Source organism: Berghia stephanieae, chromosome 5, assembly GCF_034508935.2.
Source record: "Berghia stephanieae isolate SIO BIC M18660-M18661 chromosome 5, UCSD_Bste_1.3, whole genome shotgun sequence".
Lineage (NCBI taxonomy): Eukaryota > Metazoa > Mollusca > Gastropoda > Nudibranchia > Aeolidiidae > Berghia > Berghia stephanieae.
Window position 1 is genome coordinate 6,358,583 of NC_088364.1, and position 22,815 is coordinate 6,381,397.

A 22,815-nucleotide genomic window follows, 5' to 3' on the forward strand; every position below is an offset into this window, starting at 1 on the left:
TTGTTATGATGATCTGTCAAATATTATTTTGCTTGTTTCACTGATAAATGTTTCTTTAGTGGTTTGTATTTTTTTCTTCCTTTGTTCTTGATTTTTGAGCAGCACATTATATAATATATACATGGCTATTTGACACAACTACCTCCTGTTTGTCACCCAACGCCTCAAAACGGTATTATGTCGGTAAGGTTTTGATGAAAAAAAAATATTTTGATAATAATAATAATTACCTGTCTAATTTCATTGAGGATAAAAGCTGTTTATTTTACTTCAACAATGTTATTTTCTTATTCGTCTTAGTGTTACTGTGTGTGTTTTTATTATTATTATTATTATTATTATTTATTATTATTATTATTATTATTATTATTATTATTATTATTATTATTATTATTATTATTATTATTATTATTATTATTATTATTATTATTATTATTATTATTATTGTGGGTGATAACAATAATATTATTATTATTTATTTATTTACTTTTTTTTTTCTTGTTTACGTTTTGTTCCTTCCGACATGACACCAAATTGACTCGTTGGGTCACACATACACGTACATGTAAATTAAAGGTGCTTTTTCTGCTGTACTCTGAAGAGAAAAAAAAAAAGGGGGGGGGGGAACACACGTCTTTAAAATTTTGGACAGAAAAGTCGTCCTTCATATTATATGATTAATCGATCGATTAAAATGACTCTCCATCTTATCAAAAACTCTCAAACCTGGGACTTCGCAAAATCCAAGCTCAAGAGTATTTGCCGACCTGAGGATCATTTTATCCGCCGATACTTGAAGGACGAGTTTTCTGGCCAAAATTTTTAATACGTGTTTGTTTGGGGTTTTTTTTTGGTTTTTTTTTTGTTTTTTGTTTATCGTGTCTTTAATTTTTCAGAGTAAGGCAGGCAGTGTATTTATCTGTACATATAAATTAGAAATGCTTATCGTATTGTGTTCATGTTTTATTATTAGAATCCTTTTTTATGCTGGTTATATTTATATATTACCTTTTTTTTTGGTTGTCATTGATATATTAATTTATTTTCATGCTCAGTTATAGATGTTTGTAGATAGAAAGATATACTGCTATACAATGCTAAAATGCCTTTTACTTAAATTATATTTTGGCCAGAAAACTAACGTATCGTATACAACAGTGGAATGCAGTGATTCCCAACTTCACAAAAATATTCTAACTTATTTCTTAAAAACTTTTGTGTATCTAGTTGTCTCGGGTTAAAAAGAAAAAAATGCGCCAAACTAGGCTTGAACCCAGGACCTTCCGATCCGAAAGCGAGTGTCATCCGCACGTTTCAGACTATATCATGACAATTTGGGGATCATCGCAATATATCGATTTGTAAGCTAAAAAAATTCAGGCCAAATTTTTATTTATTTATTTTTTATTTTAAAGGTGTTTTTTCATAGTTTGGCAGTAGAATTTGTGTCTATTTATTTATCTGTACTCATTTGTTTTTTTTTTCTTTTGTTTCTCTCTTTTTTTGTTTTTCCTCCTTTTTTTCACTCCCCTGCACGTTGTCTGCTTCATGCCTGCCACCCCTTGGTCCGTTGGTTGTCTCTATGCTGCTGTTGCTGCTGCTACTACAACTACTGGATATTCGGCCTTGACCCCGTGGATGTTTGGGTGTTTGTGTGTGTGTTGGATCTACAAACCGTGACCTCAAAAATATGTCGGCATATTATTTCAACGTATGCATTTACGCATCGAACTATCTGTATTTTAAATTGGACTCTGATGATGATGATGATGATGATGATGATGATGATGATGATGATGATGATGATGATGATGATGATGACTATAATAAAAACGATGATAACAACGACGGCAATGATGATGGCATGGCGATCACACACAAATATCGGATGTCTTCATGGCTACTACCATTTCTTTTCTGTTGAACACCGACATGAAATAAATGCCTCTTCTGTCTTAAAAACCCACAACGAAATCTAAATTCATTTCAACAATACAAAAACCTACTGCAACCATCCAATCGTCAATGCCACACAACCGTCAACGCCACACAATCGTCAATGTCACACAACCGTCAACGCCACACAATCGTCAATGCCACACAATCGTCAATGTCACACAACCGTCAACGCCACACAATCGTCAATGTCACACAACCGTCAACGCCACACAATCGTCAATGCCACACAACCGTCAACGCCACACAATCGTCAATGTCACACAACCGTCAAATCCAGACTGAAGCAAGCCGAGTCAGACAAAATGGCGGCGGAGGAAACGGCGCGAAAGTTGGGACAGACGATAGCCGAGAAGGACCAGAAAAGGTGAGTAGAGAGGGCGCTATAGTTCTTGTGAATTCTCAGTTGTACTGTAAAAACAACTGTTGACCAAAACGGAATATAAAAGTTACAATTTAAATGAAAAATAATACTTAACTCTGACTGTTTTGGACCAAACTTTTTCCTTATCTACCAAAAGAAAAAGAAAAAAATAATAAATAAAATTTTTTAAAATGTTTTTTGACCCCCCCCCCCACCCCCCAAGATAAAAAAAAACACACAAAAAAAAAAGACTGAATGTTTTTGACCAAAATTCTAGCTTTTTTTTTTTTTTTTTTTTTAATTTTTTTTTTCGAGGCTGTTATATTCATTTTTGTTCAATGTGTAATTTCTTGTGTCTAAGTGTGTACGTACTTGTGGACCTAGATAGTTGTGTATTAGTTTCCCTTGTTCAATGATGTGTAATTGCTTGTGTCTAAGTGTGTACGTACTTGTGGACCTAGATAGTTGTGTATTAGTTCAAAATGTGTAATTTCTTGTGTCTAAGTGTGTTCGTACTGTAGGACCTAGATAGTTGTGTATTAGTTCAAGATGTGTAATTTTTGTGTTAAGTGTTTTTCGTATTGTGGACCTAGATAGTTGTGTATTAGTTTCCCTTGTTCAATGATGTGTAATTGCTTGTGTCTAAGTGTGTACGTACTTGTGGACCTAGATAGTTGTGTATTAGTTTCCCTTGTTCAATGATGTGTAATTGCTTGTGTCTAAGTGTGTACGTACTTGTGGACCTAGATAGTTGTGTATTAGTTTCCCTTTAGTCGTCTTGTTGTGGTTTGTTTATTTTAAGATTATTATTTGTACCTTTTTTTATTTAAAAAAAAAGGAAGTTGACGTCACTCAGTTGTTTATGCCTACTACTACGAAAAATCCGTAGAATTCCGAATTTTTGGCTTTGGCTTTGGCAAAGTAGGAGAGAAAATGTTTGTTTGTTTTTTGTTTTTTGGAGCACATATTATATGTCCTGTGGCGCTTTAACTTTTTGACAATATCAAATTAAGAAATTATGGAGCAGGCACCGGTATAAGATAAAGAACTGAACAAGTATGTATGAAAGGTGCCAGACAAAACAAGAAAGAAAAATACAAGAAATGAAAAAAAAAAAAAAAAACAAGCCCAAAAAAATCAGTAGACCTCGACTGGGGATCGAACCTCAGACCTTCTGATTACCGACTCAGGTTCGATCCCCAGTTGAGGTAGACTGATTTTTTGGGATGTTTTTTTTTTCTTGTATTTTTCTTTCTTGTTTTGTCTGGCACCTTTCATACATACTTGTTCAGATCTTTATCTTATACCGGTGCCTGCTCCATAATTTCTTAATTTGATATTGTCAAAAAGTTAAAGCGCCACAGGACATATAATATGTGCTCCAAAAAACAAAAAAACCTTAGGACATATTATGTGTTCAAAAACAAAAAAGAATTGTTAATATTGATGTAGATAATTATTTTAATTTTAATGTTGTTGTTTGTTTTGGGGGTTTTGTTTTCAATTTAGAATCATTTTGTGGCGATGTGAACGGCAATATTCTGTTACACGTTTTTCTCATTTTATTTTTTTATTTTATTCAACCAAAAATATATTTGCTGCTTATCTATTTATCCTTTGTTTTTCTAGAATAGGGAATGAGATTAGTGGAAGAGTAGCGTCCCTTGATTGGACGTCACCCATAGTCTGTGACGTCACCGGCGGAAAAGTTATTAGAAAGAGAAGGTCATGTTGGTTGTGCGCATGCGTCTCTCGTCCTCACGGAAGCGACGTTCTCTCTCTAATAACTTTTCCGCCGGTGACATCACAGACTATGGGTGACGTCCAATCAAGGGACGCTACTCTTCCGCTAATCTCATTCCCTATATTAACATTGCTGTAAGTGGCATTTTTGTTTGTTTAAACTCTAAACTGTCGTCTAAAAGGAACTAGTAGAGTCGCCTAACATTTCATCCAATCTCTTTACATCTAGTTGGTGTTCACCGTTAATTCTATGGACCTTCTATTGTTGCGGCTATGTGGTCACGTGGTCCCTGACCAACAGCAACACGTAACAAGTAGAACGAGACACGACGCCTGTTAGGCGATATTACAATTATTTTCGACAGAGACAACGCTGTTGATGACCAGGTACTCATTTTACACCTGAGTTCGATGAGAGAATGTGAGTTAAAAGAGCCTTTCCAAGCACTCAACTATGCGCCGAGCGAGGCTCTAACCCAGGACCTTCCGATCCGAAAGCGAGTGTCACATCACAAGACCACATAGCCGCACCAACGTGAATTTATTAGCAAGTCTGATAATCGAACGCAAAATAAAAATAAATGGACTCGGTTTAACGTTGTTGTAATGGGCGATGTTTTGTGTTGATTTGAGAGTAATTTCCATTTCAACGATACGCCCATAACAATCTGGGCTATCAGACCAGTAAATAAGTAGACGTCGGTATAATAATATATTATTTTAACAATCGCTCTAGGGTTCAGCGTGGCTGAAAATGGAGCAAATTACGTGTTTAGCCTATTTTATTTGTTGTTTTTCTTTCTTTGGTTGTTATCAACATTGAGATAGGTAGGCTAGCCTCATGTTTGCATAGGTTGTCGTTACCAGAAAATTATTAGTGTAGTGCCTCTCTGAGAAAAATACATCAGGGATTTATAATATTCCCTAATGCCCCTGCCCCACAAAATATACATCAGCCGGATATTGTATGAGGAGACAAATATCCAGTTCATATAGCACACACACACACACACACACACACACACACACACCACACACACACACACACACACACACACACACACCAAAAATAAATCAAGAAAGACAAGCAAACAAATCTGGCGAATTTTGACAAAACGCCCGTTTTTACATTGTGGTCAAGTGTAACAAAAAGTGTGGTCTTTGCCCCTTTGCGTGTGAAGCGAGTGCTCTACCAACGGAGCTATCGGGACCATAGATAACACAGGTAGTCTGTGATCGGGACCCCCGCCCCCCCCCCCCCTCCCCCCAAAGCTTAATTACTACAATCGACATGAAACTGTTTGAAAAGTTTTCTTTGGCAGATTGTGTAGAGCGTAATGATTTGTTCGTATTACAGGCCAGCCTATTTAAACATTTAAAAATTCGTATTTTTTAGGAAATGAATATCGCAGTCGCCATGTTTAACATTGAAAATTAACAGTTCACCCTCACAAAAATTAGATAACACTTAAAAATCCTTAAAATTACTTTTTTAAGTAAATAATTTTTTAAAATATATAATTTCCTTTATTCATCCCAAAGGGGAAATTTTTCTCTAGGGTCTATTCCAAGGGAAGACTGTAATAACCCAGGCGTAAGCCGCAGTGAGTGCAGTGCCGCATTTTGAGCATGGGCGAGGTGACTTGCTCAAGGCTACACAGCGCAGGGGCGGGTGATCGAACTCGGTACCTTTCGGGTGTACGAAAGCAAAGACCGTACCGCTGAGCCACGCTGTAGTTTGGCATCAATTTTCATTTTCAATAAGTTTTGTTTTGTTTTTTTAAGACTTAGAGATGCTCACGAAGTTCTGAAATCGGAGCCAAAATGTCGTAATTCTACGAATGTTTCGTCATAGCAGACAGGTCCGGTTATTGGTGTCGCTGCTAATCGTGAACTGATAAATGTACGGAATGGAAATGTTTTATTTCCAAATGTCAGCTGCTGCCCTCTTAGTTTGAAGTGGAAAAGGGTTAGGAACAATTTTAGAATCATACTTTTGAAGTTAAAAATAATTCTTACACTAATATAAAGGTGTTTACAGTAATTTCATGGCGTGATTCTCTGATCGTTGTTCTAACTCTAACCCCATTGATGTCCGTCTGCTGCGTGGGTGCTTGGTGTTTGTCAAACAACAGCCGGGTCATAAATTAATATGAACAGTAATTACTAAGTCATTGACATTTTCTTCTACTCTCGTTCTCGAGAGATTCCGCGTGATTCTAATTTATCTACTTTCACTTTCAAAGTAATTACAGCGTTATTATCGTGCTCAGCGGTTTACACCTCGAAGTGTGACCGCTCTTTGTACCAAATTTAATTCCGTTTTCTAATCAATGTTGTAATCCATTTGTCTTGTTTCGTCGACGACAGTCGGTGATTTAACTGCCGTGTGGGATTTTTGGAAATAACATTTTCACCACATCGAGCGTACGGCGTTCATCCATCCAGCCAATGAAATGACAGCTCAGCTGATACTTTTTGCACATTAGTTTAATGTATGGACCAATCTATCAGCTCCTATCAGCTGACTAAACTTATTGACCAATGTTGACATCTTGATCCTCCTCCTCAACATCCTCATATAATCATCATCTTCTTCTTCTCCTCGCCCCCTCCTCATCCTCCTCCTCATCCTCCTCATCCTCCTCATCCTCCTCATCCTCCTCATCCTCCTCATCCTCCTCATCCTCCCTCTCTCTCCTCCTCTCCTCTCTCCTCTTCTTCTTCTTCTTCTTCTTCTTCTTCTTCTTCTTCTTCTTCTTCTTCTTCTTCTTCTACTTCTTCTTTAAGAAGATAACTTTGGATAGGACTGGGGATGAAGAGGAGAGAGGATATTGAAAATCCTGAACAAAAAACCAAGCTCGTTCCAGAAGATGGACATGAAGCCACATTGCAGGGAACCAACAAATATGACCCATCAACCCCCCTCCCCCCCCCCCCCCCGCGCACTTCCTAAAGAAATAATAAATCTCAAATTCACCCGGGATCAATCTCGGTACTTTTACGGGTGAAGTGAGTGCTCTACCAAATCAGCTCTTGCGAACCCCAAAGTTTTATTCATACTACTCTTAGCCAACGCGAAGAAGAAGAAACTAGCGACCACGAACAAGAAGAATCGAGCGAACACGAACAAGAAGAAACTAGCGAATGTGAAGAAGAAGAAACTAGCGGACGCAACGACTAGTGAACGCGAAGAAGAAATGACTAGCGAAGGTGAAGAAGAAGAACTAGCGAAAAAATAAATAAATAACGAACACGAATGAGAAGAAACTAACGAACCCGAAGACGAAGAAAATAACGAACACGAAAAAGAAGAAACTAACGAACACGAAGAAGAAGAAACTAACGAACGCGAAGATAGAAGAAACTAACGAATACGAAGAAGAAACCAACGAATACGAAGATAAATCTAACGAACACGAAGAAGAAAAATCTAACGAACACGAAGAAGAAGAAATTAACGAACACGAAGAAGAAACTAACGAATACGAAGAAGAAACCAACGAACACGAAGATAACTCTAACGAACACGAAGAAGAAGAAACTAACGAACACGAAGAAGAAACTAGCGAGGAAGAAGAAACTAGCAACGAATATTTTTACTTCTCAGTAAAGCAAACCTTTTCCTTACCAACCATACTGTAGGAAAATCGTTACATTCCTCAAGATGCAAACAACAATTTTTCCATTCTAATTTCTTTTGTGCATCACAAAAGTTAAAGAATATATTTTGTGGTATAACACTCGCTTTCGTATCGGAAGGTCCTGAGTTCGAGTATCGCTCAGCGCATAGTTGAATCTTTGGAAAAGGCTCTTTACTCACAGTCTCTCATCGTACTCGGGTGTGAAATGAGTGCCTGGCCGTTAACAGCGTTGTCTCTGTCGGGGGGAAAATGTAATATCGCCTAACAGGTATCATGTCTCCTACATTTTACGTGTGGCTGTTGGTCAGGGGTCCTTTGTAAAGCCCTTTGAGCACGTTTAGTGGATATTGCTCTATATAAAAGCTGAAGGTTTTTTAGCTATAAAGACTAAGACTGTGAATTGAAGATCTCATTTTGCTGAACAACCACATGATCGTGCATGGCATGTACTCGTACTTCCTGCTTTTCTGTGTGAGTAAGAAAAAAATCTATTTTTAGTCTTGGGTTTGTGTGACGTTTGGGGGAAAATTCTGAAAAGTAGCTGGTAAGAATGGAGTTAGCCAAATGTTCACATTTTTAAAAAATAAATAAATAAATAAAAATTTGAACTTTTATAAAGGGCGATATCCTCTAATTCTAATCGTGCTAGAATCGTTATACAAAGGGTCCCTGACCAACAGCAACACGTGACATTTGGAACGAGACATGTCGCCTGTTAGGCGATGTTACAAAAACACTTTTTCCGACAGAAACAACGCTGTTAACGGCCAGGTACTCATTTTACATCTGAGTGCGGTGAGAGAATGTGAATCAAGAGCCTTTTTCCAAGGATTCAACAACGCGCCGAGCGATGCTGGAACCCAGGACCTTCCGATCCGAAACAGATTGTCATGACACAAGACCACATAGCCTAGCCGCATTTAACCCAATGTTCACATTTTATTTATATATATATATTTTTACAATAAATTCGATTGTTTGGCATCGATATCACACAGACATTACACCGTCTTGAGACGATGGGTCACCGTTTTTGTCAGAGACCTGTGGGGTTGCCCGAAGCCTGTGATCGTGAATGTACGTCACAGTGAATGACATGATCAGTTGGATGGTGAAAAGCTTCGAACTGAGATATTGCCAAGTTTAGTCAGAAGGTCAATTTTTGGACATCTTCATGAAATATCAAAGCTTAATAATTTCACTTCTAAATTTATTTTTTTTACAGCTAGTCAAGTTGAAAAAGTATGAAATTTGAGAAAAGGTGCTGGATACATTTCCCATACATCTGATCATAACTTAATGAAAAATCACCCGATTTACTTCAAATAAAGATTAAAATGCTCTGGGTAGCATATTCTTTCAGAAAATGGAGAGAGAAAAAATAATGCAAATCCAAAATTTTCACCTTCTGACTGATTATGTCATGCACTAACACATATTATATTATACTAACGAAAAAGTGAAAAATGAAAGGCTTCGGCCAGTGCAGATAATGGACGTTTCCGATACAAACCCTTCGTCAGCAAAACAGTAAAGAAAGGAGCGTTGAAAACAAATAAAACCAAATGTAGTAAGAATTGTAGCGTCCGTATTCTTTGGTGGATACAGACGCCGCTACTATTACATTGTGTTTTGATATTTCAAATGCCCTAATTTGCTAAATAAACAATAAAATATTATGTACGTATGGTCTAAGTACTAACAGGCTAAAAAAAGGATTACTACTCGCAACGCCAGAATGACTGAGAAACGTTGTCTCTTGATACAATCTAGAAACGGTCGACACAATTCACCACCCCCCCCCCCCCCCCTCAACCCCTTTTTGTTTTAGATTTTTTTTTTAAATTATACATTTATTTATCTAATTTATTTTAATATTTTATTATTTATGTGTTTGATTATATTATTTATTTATTGATTGGCCTATTTATTTTATTATTTTTACTATTTATTCATTCATTTTCTAAATATTCTTTTTAGAGTTTAGATATATTAGATATATTTGAGTACAGAAAGGTTGTGGTAATTTTATTTTTTTTTAATTATACTTAAAAGAAGAAAACGAGCAATTAAATATCGTTTTTCTTCCAACACTATCTAGAACTATTTATTCTGTCCAATTTGACACGGTGACTTATATCGTGTAGGCGTGTGTGAAGAATGGGCTGGAGAAAAATGATATTATCATTAGGGTTGAGGACAGGCGAGTGGTGGTGTTTAACCCGGTTCTTATTATTGTCAATGCATGCATAGCACGCCAAATTCAATGTCTGCGAGGATCAGGAGTGACCGGGTCAGGCACAATGATTTCTTTTTTAAAAAAAAAAAAAGGAAAGTAAGCATTAAAAAAGATGAGATTTTATATAACGCTAAAGTCCACAACATGTGCTCCCAGTTTTATACAAGGGGTGTTAAGTCAACCACAACAAGAATTATTATTATTATTATTATTATTATTATTATTATTATTATTATTATTATTATTATTATTATTATTATTGTTATTATTATTATTATTAGTAGTAGTAGTAGTAGTAGTAGTAGTAGTAGTAGTAGTAGTAGTAGTAGTAGTAGTAGTAGTAGTAGTAGTAGTAGTAGTAGTAGTATTTTTCTTTAAATATTATTATTATTATTATTATTATTATTATTATTATTATTATTATTATTATTATTATTATTATTATTATTATTATTATTATTATTATTAGTGTTGTTCTTGTTGTTGTTGTTATGTTGTCGTTGATGTTGCTACTGCTATTACTACTACTACTACTACTACTACTACTACTACTACTATAATTTCTACTACTACTACTACTACTACTACTACTCCCACCACCACCACCATTTACCATCACTACCACCGCCATCATAATCATCTTTTTCACCCAATCCTATTCAGATCAACCTTGGAGACGAGTCTGCAGATTGAGAAAGAGTGGAGGTCATCCCTGCAAGCCAACCTGGAGCAGGAGAAGGAGAAGCTGGGGCAGCTACAGTTGGAGCTTGGGCAACTCAAAGACCTCAAACGGGTAGGTGGATCAAGGACAGGAATAGCTGAAAGTCATTTTGCAAGTTTATAAAAATCTTTTTAAAAAAAAAAGGATAACAGCTTTAAATGAAAATAAGATTAAAAGAAAAGGATCAAATTCTTAATACAGATTAAGAAAAAGTAGGAGGAGGAGGAAAAGAGGAGGAGATGAAGAAGAAGAAGAAGAAGAAGAAGAAGAAGAAGAAGAAGAAGAAGAAGAAGAAGAAGAAGAAGAAGAAGAAGAAAAAAAAAAAAAAAGGAGGAGGAGGAATGTTAGGGTAATTGTTTGGGTTTTTAAAATTTTTTTTTGGGTTTTTTTTTTTGTTGCTTTGTCTGGCACTGTTTCTTGAATACCTTATTCAGATGAATTAATTTGTAACTTACACCAGTTTCTGCTCCTTAATTTGTCAGCTTCTACCAGCTTAGCAATCATTCTTCATTCTTTTTCCTTTTTTTTTTTTTTTTGTTTTTAAATTTTTCGTCTCACTTTACTTTCTCCAGGATTATTCAGACATGATAGCCAAGCACGAAAAACTGGAGTCCACCTGTCGGGAACAAGAAAGTGCTCTGGCCGAGCTGGGATGTCATCTCAGAGAGTAAGTACAGTAGTCCTTCAGAGCCAAAAAAGCCCATGGAGTCGGATGTCCTCTTGGTTTCAATAGCATTAAACATACAATAGCAAGTGCTTGCTACCCTTTGGATAGGATGTGAAGTATTTTCCACCAGATCTAAGAGGCCCAGCTACACTTTTGGCTGGACAGGGTTACCAGAGAAAAATATCCTTTTCACCCAGACCAGAATCGATCCAGTCCCTTTGTATGTGAACCGAATGCTCTACCTACTGAGCTAAGAGAACCCCCCAGAGAATAGAATTTGTGGCCATTCCTCTCTGAACAGTGCTGTGTCAGGATTAACCTGATGCCTTTAAATTTAATTCTAAGCTTAACTCCTACATCATCGTATTCTGGAAAAATACATATTTTAAAATTTTAGCCAGAAAAGTCGTCCTTCAAATATCGATCAGTTTAAATGAGCCTCATCTTGTCAAAAATTCTCAAACTGGGGACTTTGCGAAGTTTCTTTCGGAAGCTGCAGGCTAAAAAATGTTTTTTTAATTGAGCTTTATATAGCGCAATATCCACTAAATGTGCTCAAAGCACTTTACAAGGGGTCCCTGGTCAACAGCAACATGTAACATTTAGGACAAGACATGACGCCTGTAAGGCGATATTGCAATTTTTCAAAGACAACACTGTTAACGGCCAGGTACTCATTTTACACCTGAGTACGGTGAGAGAATGTGAGTAAAGAGCCTTTTTCAAGGACTCAACTATGTGCCGACCTTCCGATCCGAAAGCGAGTGTCATACCACTAGACCACATAGCATATAATATATACAAATGGGAAAGTGGAAGTCGAGATGGATAGGTCAAACACTTAGAAGACCTGCCTGTATCATCACAAGACAGCAGGCACTGACCTGGAATCCCCCAAGGAGGAAGGAAGACCAGGAAGGTCAAGAAATAGTCGGTGATGAAATACTTTGGAAAAAAAAATTAGCTCTTATATAGCGCAATATCCACTTATTGTGCTCAAAGCGCTTTACAAGGGGTCCCTGGCCAACACCAACATTTAACATTTAGGATGGGACATGATGCCCGTTAGGCGTTGTTACAATTTTTTTCGGACAGAGACAACACTGTAAATGACCAGGTACTCATTTTACTCATGAGTACGGTGAGAGAATGTGAGCAAAGAGTCTTTTCCAAGGACCCAACTATGCGTCAAACAAGGTTCGAACCAAGGATTTTCCGATCCAAAAGCGAGTGTCATACCACTAGACCACGTAACCGCACAAGAAGCAAAGAAGGATGGATGAATGGATACACATGAAAGCAAGTGGAGAAGACAGCCCAAGGAAGAGTCAAATGTCAAAGCAGCATCGCTAGCCTCTGCTCTGACTGGGGTTAAGGGCTTAAGACAAGTTAAGTCAAAAGTGTTGATAATTTTGTCAAAAGTAAAAAAGCAAAAATGAATATAACAGCTTCAAAAAGAACAAAACACCAACCACGGAACGTTTTGGGCTCAAATCCCTACTACGATGTTATATTATTATTATTATTATTATTCTTATTATTATTATTATTATTATTATTATTATTATTATTATTATTATTATTATTATTATTATTATTATTGTTATTATTATTATTATTATTATTATTATTATTATTATTATTATTATTATTATTATTATTATTATTATTATTATTATTATTATTATTTTGTCATTAGAACCAAAAGTTTACTCTAGCTACAACCCTTTTTTTTTTAACTTGAAAGTATGAAATACGTATGTTATATATTGTTTATTTCAGGTCCAAGTTGAAGGTAGAAGATCTGCGCGAGGCATCGGCCATACAGAGAGATGCACACTGGGCCAGTGACGAGTCAGTCACCCACTGTAAAGGTTGCACAAAGGAATTCTCTCTCTCCAGGAGGAAGGTTTGATCTATTTTTCTGATTTTTGTTTTTATTCATCTCTCATTCATCTATTCATTCATTTATTGAATATTTTATTTATTTATTTATTTTTTATTTATTTATTTATTTATTTATTCGTTTATTTATTTATTTATGTTTATTTATTTATTTATTTATTTATGTTTATTTATTTATTTATTTATTTATACATTCATTTATTTATCTATTATTTTTTTTCACGTTCTCACTCTGTGCAGCCATCAGTTTAGTCCATCAGATAGATTTGCCTTATCTAATATTATTTTGGGAGTTCCAGAAGCTCAGTTGGTAGAGCACTCTCCTTGCAATCAAAGGCACTGGTATCGATTCATGGTGCTGTCAATTTCTTTTTATACTTTCTCAACCCGCCCCCCCCCCCCCCCCTCCACACACCCCTGTCTACAAATTTTGACATTTACTGTTGGGGTCAAAGAAAGGAATTTTTAAAATTTTCAAGTTTCCAGTTGATTTAGGATTTCGCCAATAATTAACAAGATTTGATAGCAGCAAACATAAAAGATATGAAATTGTAAATGAAACCAACAAAATAAGATAGTAATGATAATGATGATAGTGATAAGAAACACCCAACAATTTATTGTATTAATAATGGATTGAAGCAATGGAGTACGAATTATAAGTTAACCTGAGTTGGGGTTGTTTTCTTTGTTTATGTCGGGATTTTTTTTTATTCGTTTGTTTTTTAAAAATTTCTTCTGTTGTTGTTTTTATAATTTATTTTTGAAATAACATTCCCATGTTTTATTAATTATTTTTCTATCACTTTCATTGACTTTACAGCATCACTGTCGTAGCTGTGGCGATATCTTCTGTGCTGAATGTTCAGACAACAAACTTCCTCTGCCATCTTCATCCAAGCCTGTGCGGGTGTGCGACGCGTGTAACACACAGTTACTACAGCGATACTCAGCATCATGAGCTGTGTAGTTGTTGGACCAGATGAATGAATGGATGGAGGGATGGATGAGGGGATGGATTGACTGGTTGTGTAGGTGGATGGATGGATGGATGGATAAGGGGATGGGTGGATGGATGAGTGGATGGATTGACTGGTTGTGTAGGTGGATGGATGGATGGAAAGATGGATGAGGAGATGGATGAATGGTTAGACTAATTGTTATGTAGGTTGATTGATAGATGGGTGGATTGTTTATTGAAAAGATAGATGGATGAGCTCATCAATGGAAATATGGATTGATGGATTTGATTTTAAAATGCATGTCAAAATGGATGACTGGGTGTGTTGACAAATAATCATTTTCATATTCTGCATTACAGCAATATTACCTAGCTTATCGGATGGAATATACAATAATACATTATAATATATGATGAATATGTATGTAGCTGGATCAATGAATATGCTGATATTTGTAACTCATTATCCCAGTCTTGTCAAAAGGTGAACCGGATACTAACAATAATAATAATAATAATAATAATAATAATAATAATAATAATAATAATAATAATAATATATCTTTATTGTCCCCAAAAAAGTGGCAATTTGTCATTTGGTTACACATTTATAACAATACAATATTGACATAGACACAAATTGACTTAAACATTGAATTCAATGGAAAATTGTAAAATTTGACCTGAAAGGATATACAGGGTGTCCACAAAAGTCTGGCTACTTGCATGTAGGAGTTCACTATCTATCTGGGTGGGGATCCTGACCTCCCATAGCGGGCAGGGAGGTACATATTGTGTCTTCTATCCCCTTATATCTGTTTTCCAACATGCTCTCTGTCTTTGTCTTGGAATGAGATTACTTGGTTTTGTCCTGGCTCTGGCCGGAGTCCTAGCTGGGAGGGAAACAGTCAAATGCATAGTTATTGTTTTGGGAGATGATATTTTTTTCCTTGTAAATCATCTCTCTGTTATGTATTATTATTTTTATTTTGAATGTATAATGTAAGCATTTGAGTGTATTCCTCTTTGTTGGATTTTGTGCTTGTGTCTGGATGAGACTTGTAGGTGATTTCAAACTAAGTACATTGGTGGTATGCTCTTGGAATCTACATCTGATCCCTATTTGTTCTCAGTTCCCCTTTGTCTTACTTTTTCTTGGGTACTTTAATTGTAATTCTAGAACTTTTTACTATCCCATTTTCTTCCTTTTTACTGGCGCTAATATAACCTAAATGTGTTGCAAGCGCCGTAAAACCCTTAAAAACAAACAAAACAAACACTATCTATCTTTTGTTTATTCATTTCTACCATACACATAGCTATTGGGCGTCACTGCACGATACTTTTTCACAAAAGAAGATGTGATATGAAAATATGATTCATTTAAATCTGAAATGAATAAGATTGATATTAAAGGAAGTATTTTTTATGATTACCGATTACCGGGTACACAGATTGTGTGGACACCCTGTGTTTTTTTGTTTTTTTGTTGTTTTTTTTTCAAGCTGAATAAATGCTGTTTCCTAAATTTCAAATATACTTAAATTTAGACTTAAGCTTCAGTTTTTAGTATTTGTTCCACCCAGACATAAAGAATACCAGATTGCGGCCAAGGATAATTTTATTGTATGTGGTGGAGTTGTCTGAGAGAAGGGCGAATATATGAAAAAAACGAATATATGAGGAGATGGATGGATGAAGATATTTATTGTAAATGGATAAATAATGATGATTGTTTCACAGTTGCTGTGGAAATGATAAATATTCCTCATGATGATATGTATATTACTTGATATTCAATGGTACGCATCATTAATGGATTCAGTACAATAGTTGTTGAACGGATATTGGATGGTGTGCATCATTAATGGATTCAGTACAATAGTTGTTGAACGGATATTGGATGGTGTGCATCATTAATGGATTCAGTACAACTGTTGTTGAATGGATATTGGATAGTGCGCACCCTTAATGGATTCATTACAACTGTTGTTGAACAGATATTGGATGGTGGGCATCATTAATGGATGCAGTACAACTGTTGTTGAACGTTACGGATTGAATTATTGTAGATAGATTGTACAGAATGATTCTTCTCAAATGATTACCCTTCAGGATTTGTCTTAGGACAAGACACAGTGATAACGATATAAAGCATTTCTAACTTTTGCCCAAAGTTGACAAAAATACCAGACTCTCGCTCTAAAACTTTTCTTCTTATTTATTATAGATTTATACAACAATGAGATAATCAACAAACGTCTTTTTACATCCAAACTGAAGATCATAAATTCCTCTTTACGTCAAGATAGTAGTGGTGCAAAAAAATTGCTTCTTTCCTTTCACTTGCACGTAATGCCAAAATGCAGGGTTAAATAGAACAATATTATGCTCAGTGAGCATCTTGTATTTTACATCTATGATATAAGACAAGTGCTAGGTCAGCGGGTGGTTGGATGGGAGCATCACCCTTGAATCATATACCTATGATGTTCGCATGGGTGTACGATCCGATAGTGATGTCGTTTCTTCTTCTCTTTACTAGCCTATCCTGCTTCTTTGGTTTGTGATTGTATTTTTGACAGGGGATATTTTTTTTTCTGTAAATCTTCTGCCTGTTTGTTCTTGGTTATTTATAATTTAGCTTATGATATCTTTAGGTTATGATTTTGATTTACATTTGTACTATTTTTGTTAGATTGCTTGTTTTTTTGTTTCAGCGGTCTCTCATATAACCTCAATTGTGTTGGAAGAGACATAAAGCAACAAACAAACAAAAAACAAGTGCTAAGTCACATTTTTTATACTCAGATGAAGTCAATAATTGGATTCAAATGTTAAGCTAATGAAACGGTAATGCTGAAACTGTTATATTTAATGTCATGTGTTTGTATCATAACATGTAATGCTGAAACTGTTATATTTAATGTCATGTGTTTGTATCATAACATGTAATGCCGAAACTGTTATATTTATTGTCATGTGTTTGTATCATAACATGTAATGCTGAAACTGTTATATTCAATGTCATGTGTTTGTATCATAACTTGTTGATTTGTTATTGAGGGTTGGATATAGCTTTTCTGATTCTGATGATTCATGTACATAAAAAATGGTGAATTGCTCTCGGCAGAAGGTCCACATGTCACTGGAAGTCATTTTGAGAAATTGCCGTATTAAAGGGTCAAATTAAGAAATTAAGGAGCAGGCACCGGTGTAAGATAAAGATCTGGACAAGTGTGTATGAAACAGTACCAGACAAAGCAAGATAGAAAAATACAAGAATAAAAAAAAGAAAACTATCCCAAAACATGAGTCACCTCAACTGGGGATTGAACTTCAGACCTTCTGATTACCAGTCAGACATGCTACCATTACATTATTAAAGGGACTTTATGATGAAAGTTAAGATTTTCCGAGTAAATGAGATTTATCTTGTTTATGAGTATTTCCTAAACAGTTGAAAGCAAAATTTACCCTATATTTTATACATTTTAATTTAATTTAATTTTTTTTTTTTCTGAGGGTACTTTAGATGTCAAACTCAGTACACTGATGGTGTGCGCTTGGTATCTATAACTGCTCCCTGTTGAACCAATTCCCCTTTGACCTCTCCCTATTGAACCAATTCCCCTTTGACCCCCAATTGTGTGTGGGAAGGGACTCACTGTGTTTTCCTACATGCTGTTTGTGTTTTTCTTGGAATGAGATTTCTTGGTTACCTTTTAGGGAGTGAAAAGATGTCTAGATTCCCACGAAACCAGAGTGTACACCCTGTTCTCCGAAGAATGAAATCAAGAGAAACAATTGATTGTTACCCTTTGGAAAGGACACTGTTTGGTCTATCACACGATTGTCTATGTAATGTTTTGCTAAGTAAAGTCGTTGCCTTGTCACAGACGAATGCCTATTCTGTCAGCCAGGTGTATTTCTCATTGACTAATCAGGTACCCGATCTTTCAAATTTTTCTTTCTGTTTTTCTTCTTTGGCTCTAACGCCTTCACAGATTTTCTTATTTCAGCTACGTATTTTTGTTTCCTTCTCGTAATATTTCTTGTAACATGTTGATAAGTGTTTCTTGTAGATACGGATACTGATATCCCAACATAATTTCAGGGCAAATAACAATATTAATAAATGTATACGAGTTATTATAGATATTGATATTTCTACCTAGATTTGGATTGTTGTTATCAATATCGATATTCCTGCAATATTTAAATTGATATGGATATCGATATTGCTGACATTTGCTTGTATCTGTGGTATCTGACAGTTTATAATTATTGTAAATGTGTATCATTAATGATTACCTTAATTAAATCATTAATCATTGGAGACATTTTTAAAGATTCCTTCTTTCCCCTTCATTATTTCTATAATTTATTTGGGTAAAATAAAGCCTAAGAATTTTTAACATTACGATTTAAAAGCATAATTACTACTTAGAGTCAATTCCTATTATGAAATGAAATGAAATGGAAAATCAACAATTGTTACAATAGGAAATAGGCCATTGTCGTAATTATGTCTATTGTATATTTATTTGTATCGTTTGATTTCTGTTCTCTTCAAAATGTTATCTTTACTGATTTTTCAATAATTTTTTTTCCAGATTTAAGCTCTTACTGCTTACTTTCCCTTCCTTTTTTTAAAATAAGTAATTCATTTTGTTACTTGTTAATTTTTGATCAAGATATTAACGTTTGGTTCTGGGTATACATGCAATATGACGTAACAAAATAATGATAATATTGGAGAAGTAAAAAATGGTAAGGGCTGCCTGAAGCCGGTGATCGTAAAATACTAACGAAAGAGTGAAAATGGAGAGGCTTCGTATGGGAACAAAACAGACAATGGACGTTTTGGGTACAAACCCTTCGTCAGCAGTTTGTACCCAAAACGTCCATTGTCTGTTTTATTCCCATACGAAGCCTTTCCATTTTCACTCTTTCATTAATGATAATATTGAAAACTTACACAATGTATTTAGATTGCTTGTTTTATTATTTCATTACTGTATAACGAAGGTCTGTTTCTCTGTTTCCATTTGGCTTAGGCTTGCTGGCAGTTCTGGCAATAAGGCCATTTGGTAAAAACTTACTAATTTTTTACTTTGTTGAGCTTCATGTTTAATTCATTGATCTTGTTGATTGCACGTGCAGGGTTGGTTTTTAATCTCGTGAGCAAATCTCTTGTTTAATTTTAAAACAATTTTCATGTGGCTTCGTAAAGCATCTGTTTTATAAAGTGTTTTATTTTTCGAGAGAAGTGAGAGCATACTGTGAACTGTTGCAGCACTGTTTGCGACTATGTGGTCTAGTGGTATGACACTCGCTTTCGGATCGGAAGGTCCTGGGTTCTAGCCTCGCTCAGCGCATAGTTGTGTCTCTATCGGAAAAAAAAATATAATATCACCTAACAGGCCCATATGTCTCATTCTATATATTAGGTGTTGCTGTTGGTCAGGGACCACTTGTAAATCGCTTTGAGCACGTTTAGTGGATATTGCGCTATATAGAAGCTCAAGTTAAATACTCTAGTTACATTAATTTCACTACAGTTTTATTTGCCTACCTTGCCTTCTTTTCAAATTGACGTGTATTTTTGTTTCATCTTCATATGAGTAAAACTGATTTGTTTACGGGTCAAAGGTTAATGGATGAATAGGGAGACTTATCACAGGTGGTTGTCATTGCGAGTGGATTTTGTTTTTTTTAATGGGAAGATTATCTTGGTGGGATTCCCGACCCCCATAGTGGGCAGGGAGGTACCTACTGTGTCTTCTATCCCCTTTTGTCTGTTTTCCAACATGCTTTCTGTCTTTGTCTTGGAATGAGATTACTTGGTTTTGTCCTGGCCCCAGCCGGAGTCCTGGCTGGGAGGGAAACAGTCAAATGCATAGTTATTGTTTTGGGAGATGATATTTTTTTTCCTTGTAAATCATCTCCCTGTTATCTATTATCATATTTTTTATTTTGAATGTATAATGTAATGTAAGCATTTGAGTGTATTCCTCTTTGTTGGATCTTGTGCTTGTGTCTGGATGAGACTTATAGGTGATCTCAGACTAAGTACATTGGTGGTATGCTCTTGGAATCTACATCTGATCCCTGTTTGTTGCTAGTTCCCCTATGTCTTACTTTCTCTTGGGTGCTTTAATTGTAATTCTAGATCTTTTTACTATCCACTTTTCTTCCTTTTTACTGGCGCTGATATGTTGCAAGCACCGTAAAACCCTTAAAAACAAACAAACACAGTTTGAAGTAATTTTTTGGGCAATGTCAGTCAATGAGTTTACGAAGACTACAGGTCTATTCTCTCTAATATCACAGGTATGATAAGATTGGTGTTTTTAGAGGTGGTTTTATTGCTGTGAAACGATGGCACAAGAAATGGTTTCCATGAAATTACCTATTATTAAAGCATTAGTTTGTACATTAATGATTATAATCATAACGATGATAAAAATGATTGTTAATTATTTTATCATTACTAATACTCATGCTTCGTTTGTTTTCTTGTCAGGGGGGGGGGGGGGTGTTTTGTTTGGGTTTTTTGGGGGGGTTTTTTGTTTGTTTTTTTGTTTGTTTGCTTTTTTTTTTTTTTGGGGGGGGGGGGGGTTCAGCCAGTTATGAAAACAACAAAAACATGGAACTCATCACTTACAATTCATACAGAGATAGCAGAGAAGTATTTTGCACGGCTTTTCTGCTAGTGAATAAAAATCTTGAAAGATTCTTGCCATGCTGTTGAAATTGAAAGCTAGTTGCACTGTCTGTGTACCTATAATGATGATAAATATATCCATATATAATATAGAGAAGGGCCAGTCGTGTTACCTCTTGTAATCGAATCATTAACAATAGTATAATATACAGAGTACATAATATTTACCTATAATATAATATAAGTCATAATAATTCAGATCGCAGGCCGCCAAATATGGATTTGGTTTTCACGATTGTATTTTTCTCTATATATAATATATAAGCATAACACAATTTAGAAATTCAATGTAAATGTTGCTGCTCGAAGCTCCATGAAATAAATAACAATGTGAAATTGAATGTAACCTTTAATTTTAATAAACGCATTATCTGATTTCGTTTATTAGATTAAAGTTAAAGTTTACATTTTCAATTTCCCATAGTTATTTATAGAAAATCAATGAGGTCACTTTCATTCGTTTGGTTCGAATTTTATTATTTACTTTTTTTTAAAAACTTATTTATTAATTTATTTAATTTATTTTCCTGTGTTTGTGTGTGAGTTTGTGTGTGTGTGTGTGAGTGTGTGTGTGTGTGTGAGTGTGTGTATAGGTTGTGAACTTTGCAGCTGTGTGTGCAATTTAGTTGAATATCAATACTCCTATTGAAAGATGCATTTTATTTATCGTTTTTATTTTTTTATTTTAGTGCCACAACAATGACTTTTGTTTTTTCTTTTTTTTTAAATTTTAGTCAATTTTCAGTCGATATCATTTGTTGTTGGTTTGGGGCTAGTTGTTTGTATATTTTTTTTTGGGGGGGGGGGGGTGGAGGGGGGGCAGGGTTGGGGTTTTGTTTGCTTGTTTGTTTGTTTTTGTTTTTTTTTGGAGGGCGGGTTGTTTGTTTTCTGTTTTTTTTTTTTTTTTTTTGGTTTTTATTCTGATTCCTGATTTTCAAATATCACCGACTCTCTAGAATTGCGCCATTGTAAATAATGCTCCGTGTACTGTGTGCTTTCATTACTGTAATAATGGCTTATTCATTGTGATTACCTCTCTCTCTCTTTCTCTCTCTTCTCTCTCTCTCTCTTCTCTCTCGGTCTCTCTCTCTCTCTCTCTCTCTCTCTCTCTCTCTCTCTCTCTCTCTCTCTCTCTCTCTCTCTCTCTCTCTCTCTCTCTCTCGCCAACCCCTCCCCCCTTCTCTCTCTATTTCTCTCTCGCTCGCTCTCTTTCTTTTTGTTATCTTCTTCTTCTTCTTCTTCTTCTTCTTCTTCTTCTTCTTCTTCTTCTTCTTCTTCTTCTTCTTCTTCTTCTTCTTCTTCTTCTTCTTCTTCTTCTTTCTTCTTCTTCTTCTTCTTCTTCTTCTTCTTCTTCTTCTTCTTACTTCTAAATGCTACTGCTACTACTACTACTACTACTACTACTACTACTACTACTACTACTACTACTACTACTACTACTACTACTACTACTACTACTTCTGTCTCTCTCTCTCTGTTTTGCATGTTGAACAATGTATGCTAATCGCTTCAGTTCCCATCTGATGAATGTCAGGTTAATTTTACAGTCAATTTATGATGATACATAATGTTTATAACATATAATGAATTATTCTGATAAACAAAATTGCTACGGAATTCAAATATGGAAGAATACACTTCATAAAATAAAATAATATGATAGATTAAATAAAATAAGATTCCCATTATTCATCCCCAAGGGGAAATTTGTCTTCAGGGTGTATTCCAAGAGAAGACGGGAATAACCCAGGGGTTAGCCGCAGTGCAGCGCCACAAAGTGAGCAAGGGCGAGCTAACTTGCTCAAGGTAAGGTAACATAGCGCGGCTCGTGGTCAAACTCGGTACTTATGGGGTTTTGTTGTTATTATCATTATTATTATTATTA

The 22,815-nt window shown here is 35.3% G+C and overlaps 1 protein-coding gene across 1 annotated transcript in view; it reads left to right on the forward strand.

Annotated features, from left to right (window-relative positions):
* Window positions 1–19,048, forward strand: part of LOC144972314 (RUN and FYVE domain-containing protein 2-like) — an 82,427-nt gene extending 63,379 nt beyond the window's left edge. The window contains 5 exon segments of the mRNA XM_078913407.1: window positions 2,237–2,323; window positions 10,610–10,739; window positions 11,240–11,334; window positions 13,117–13,243; window positions 14,063–19,048. Coding sequence (XP_078769533.1) covers window positions 2,237–2,323; window positions 10,610–10,739; window positions 11,240–11,334; window positions 13,117–13,243; window positions 14,063–14,200 — 577 coding nt within the window. The 3' untranslated portion in view covers window positions 14,201–19,048.
* Window positions 19,049–22,815: the final 3,767 nt, after the last annotated feature.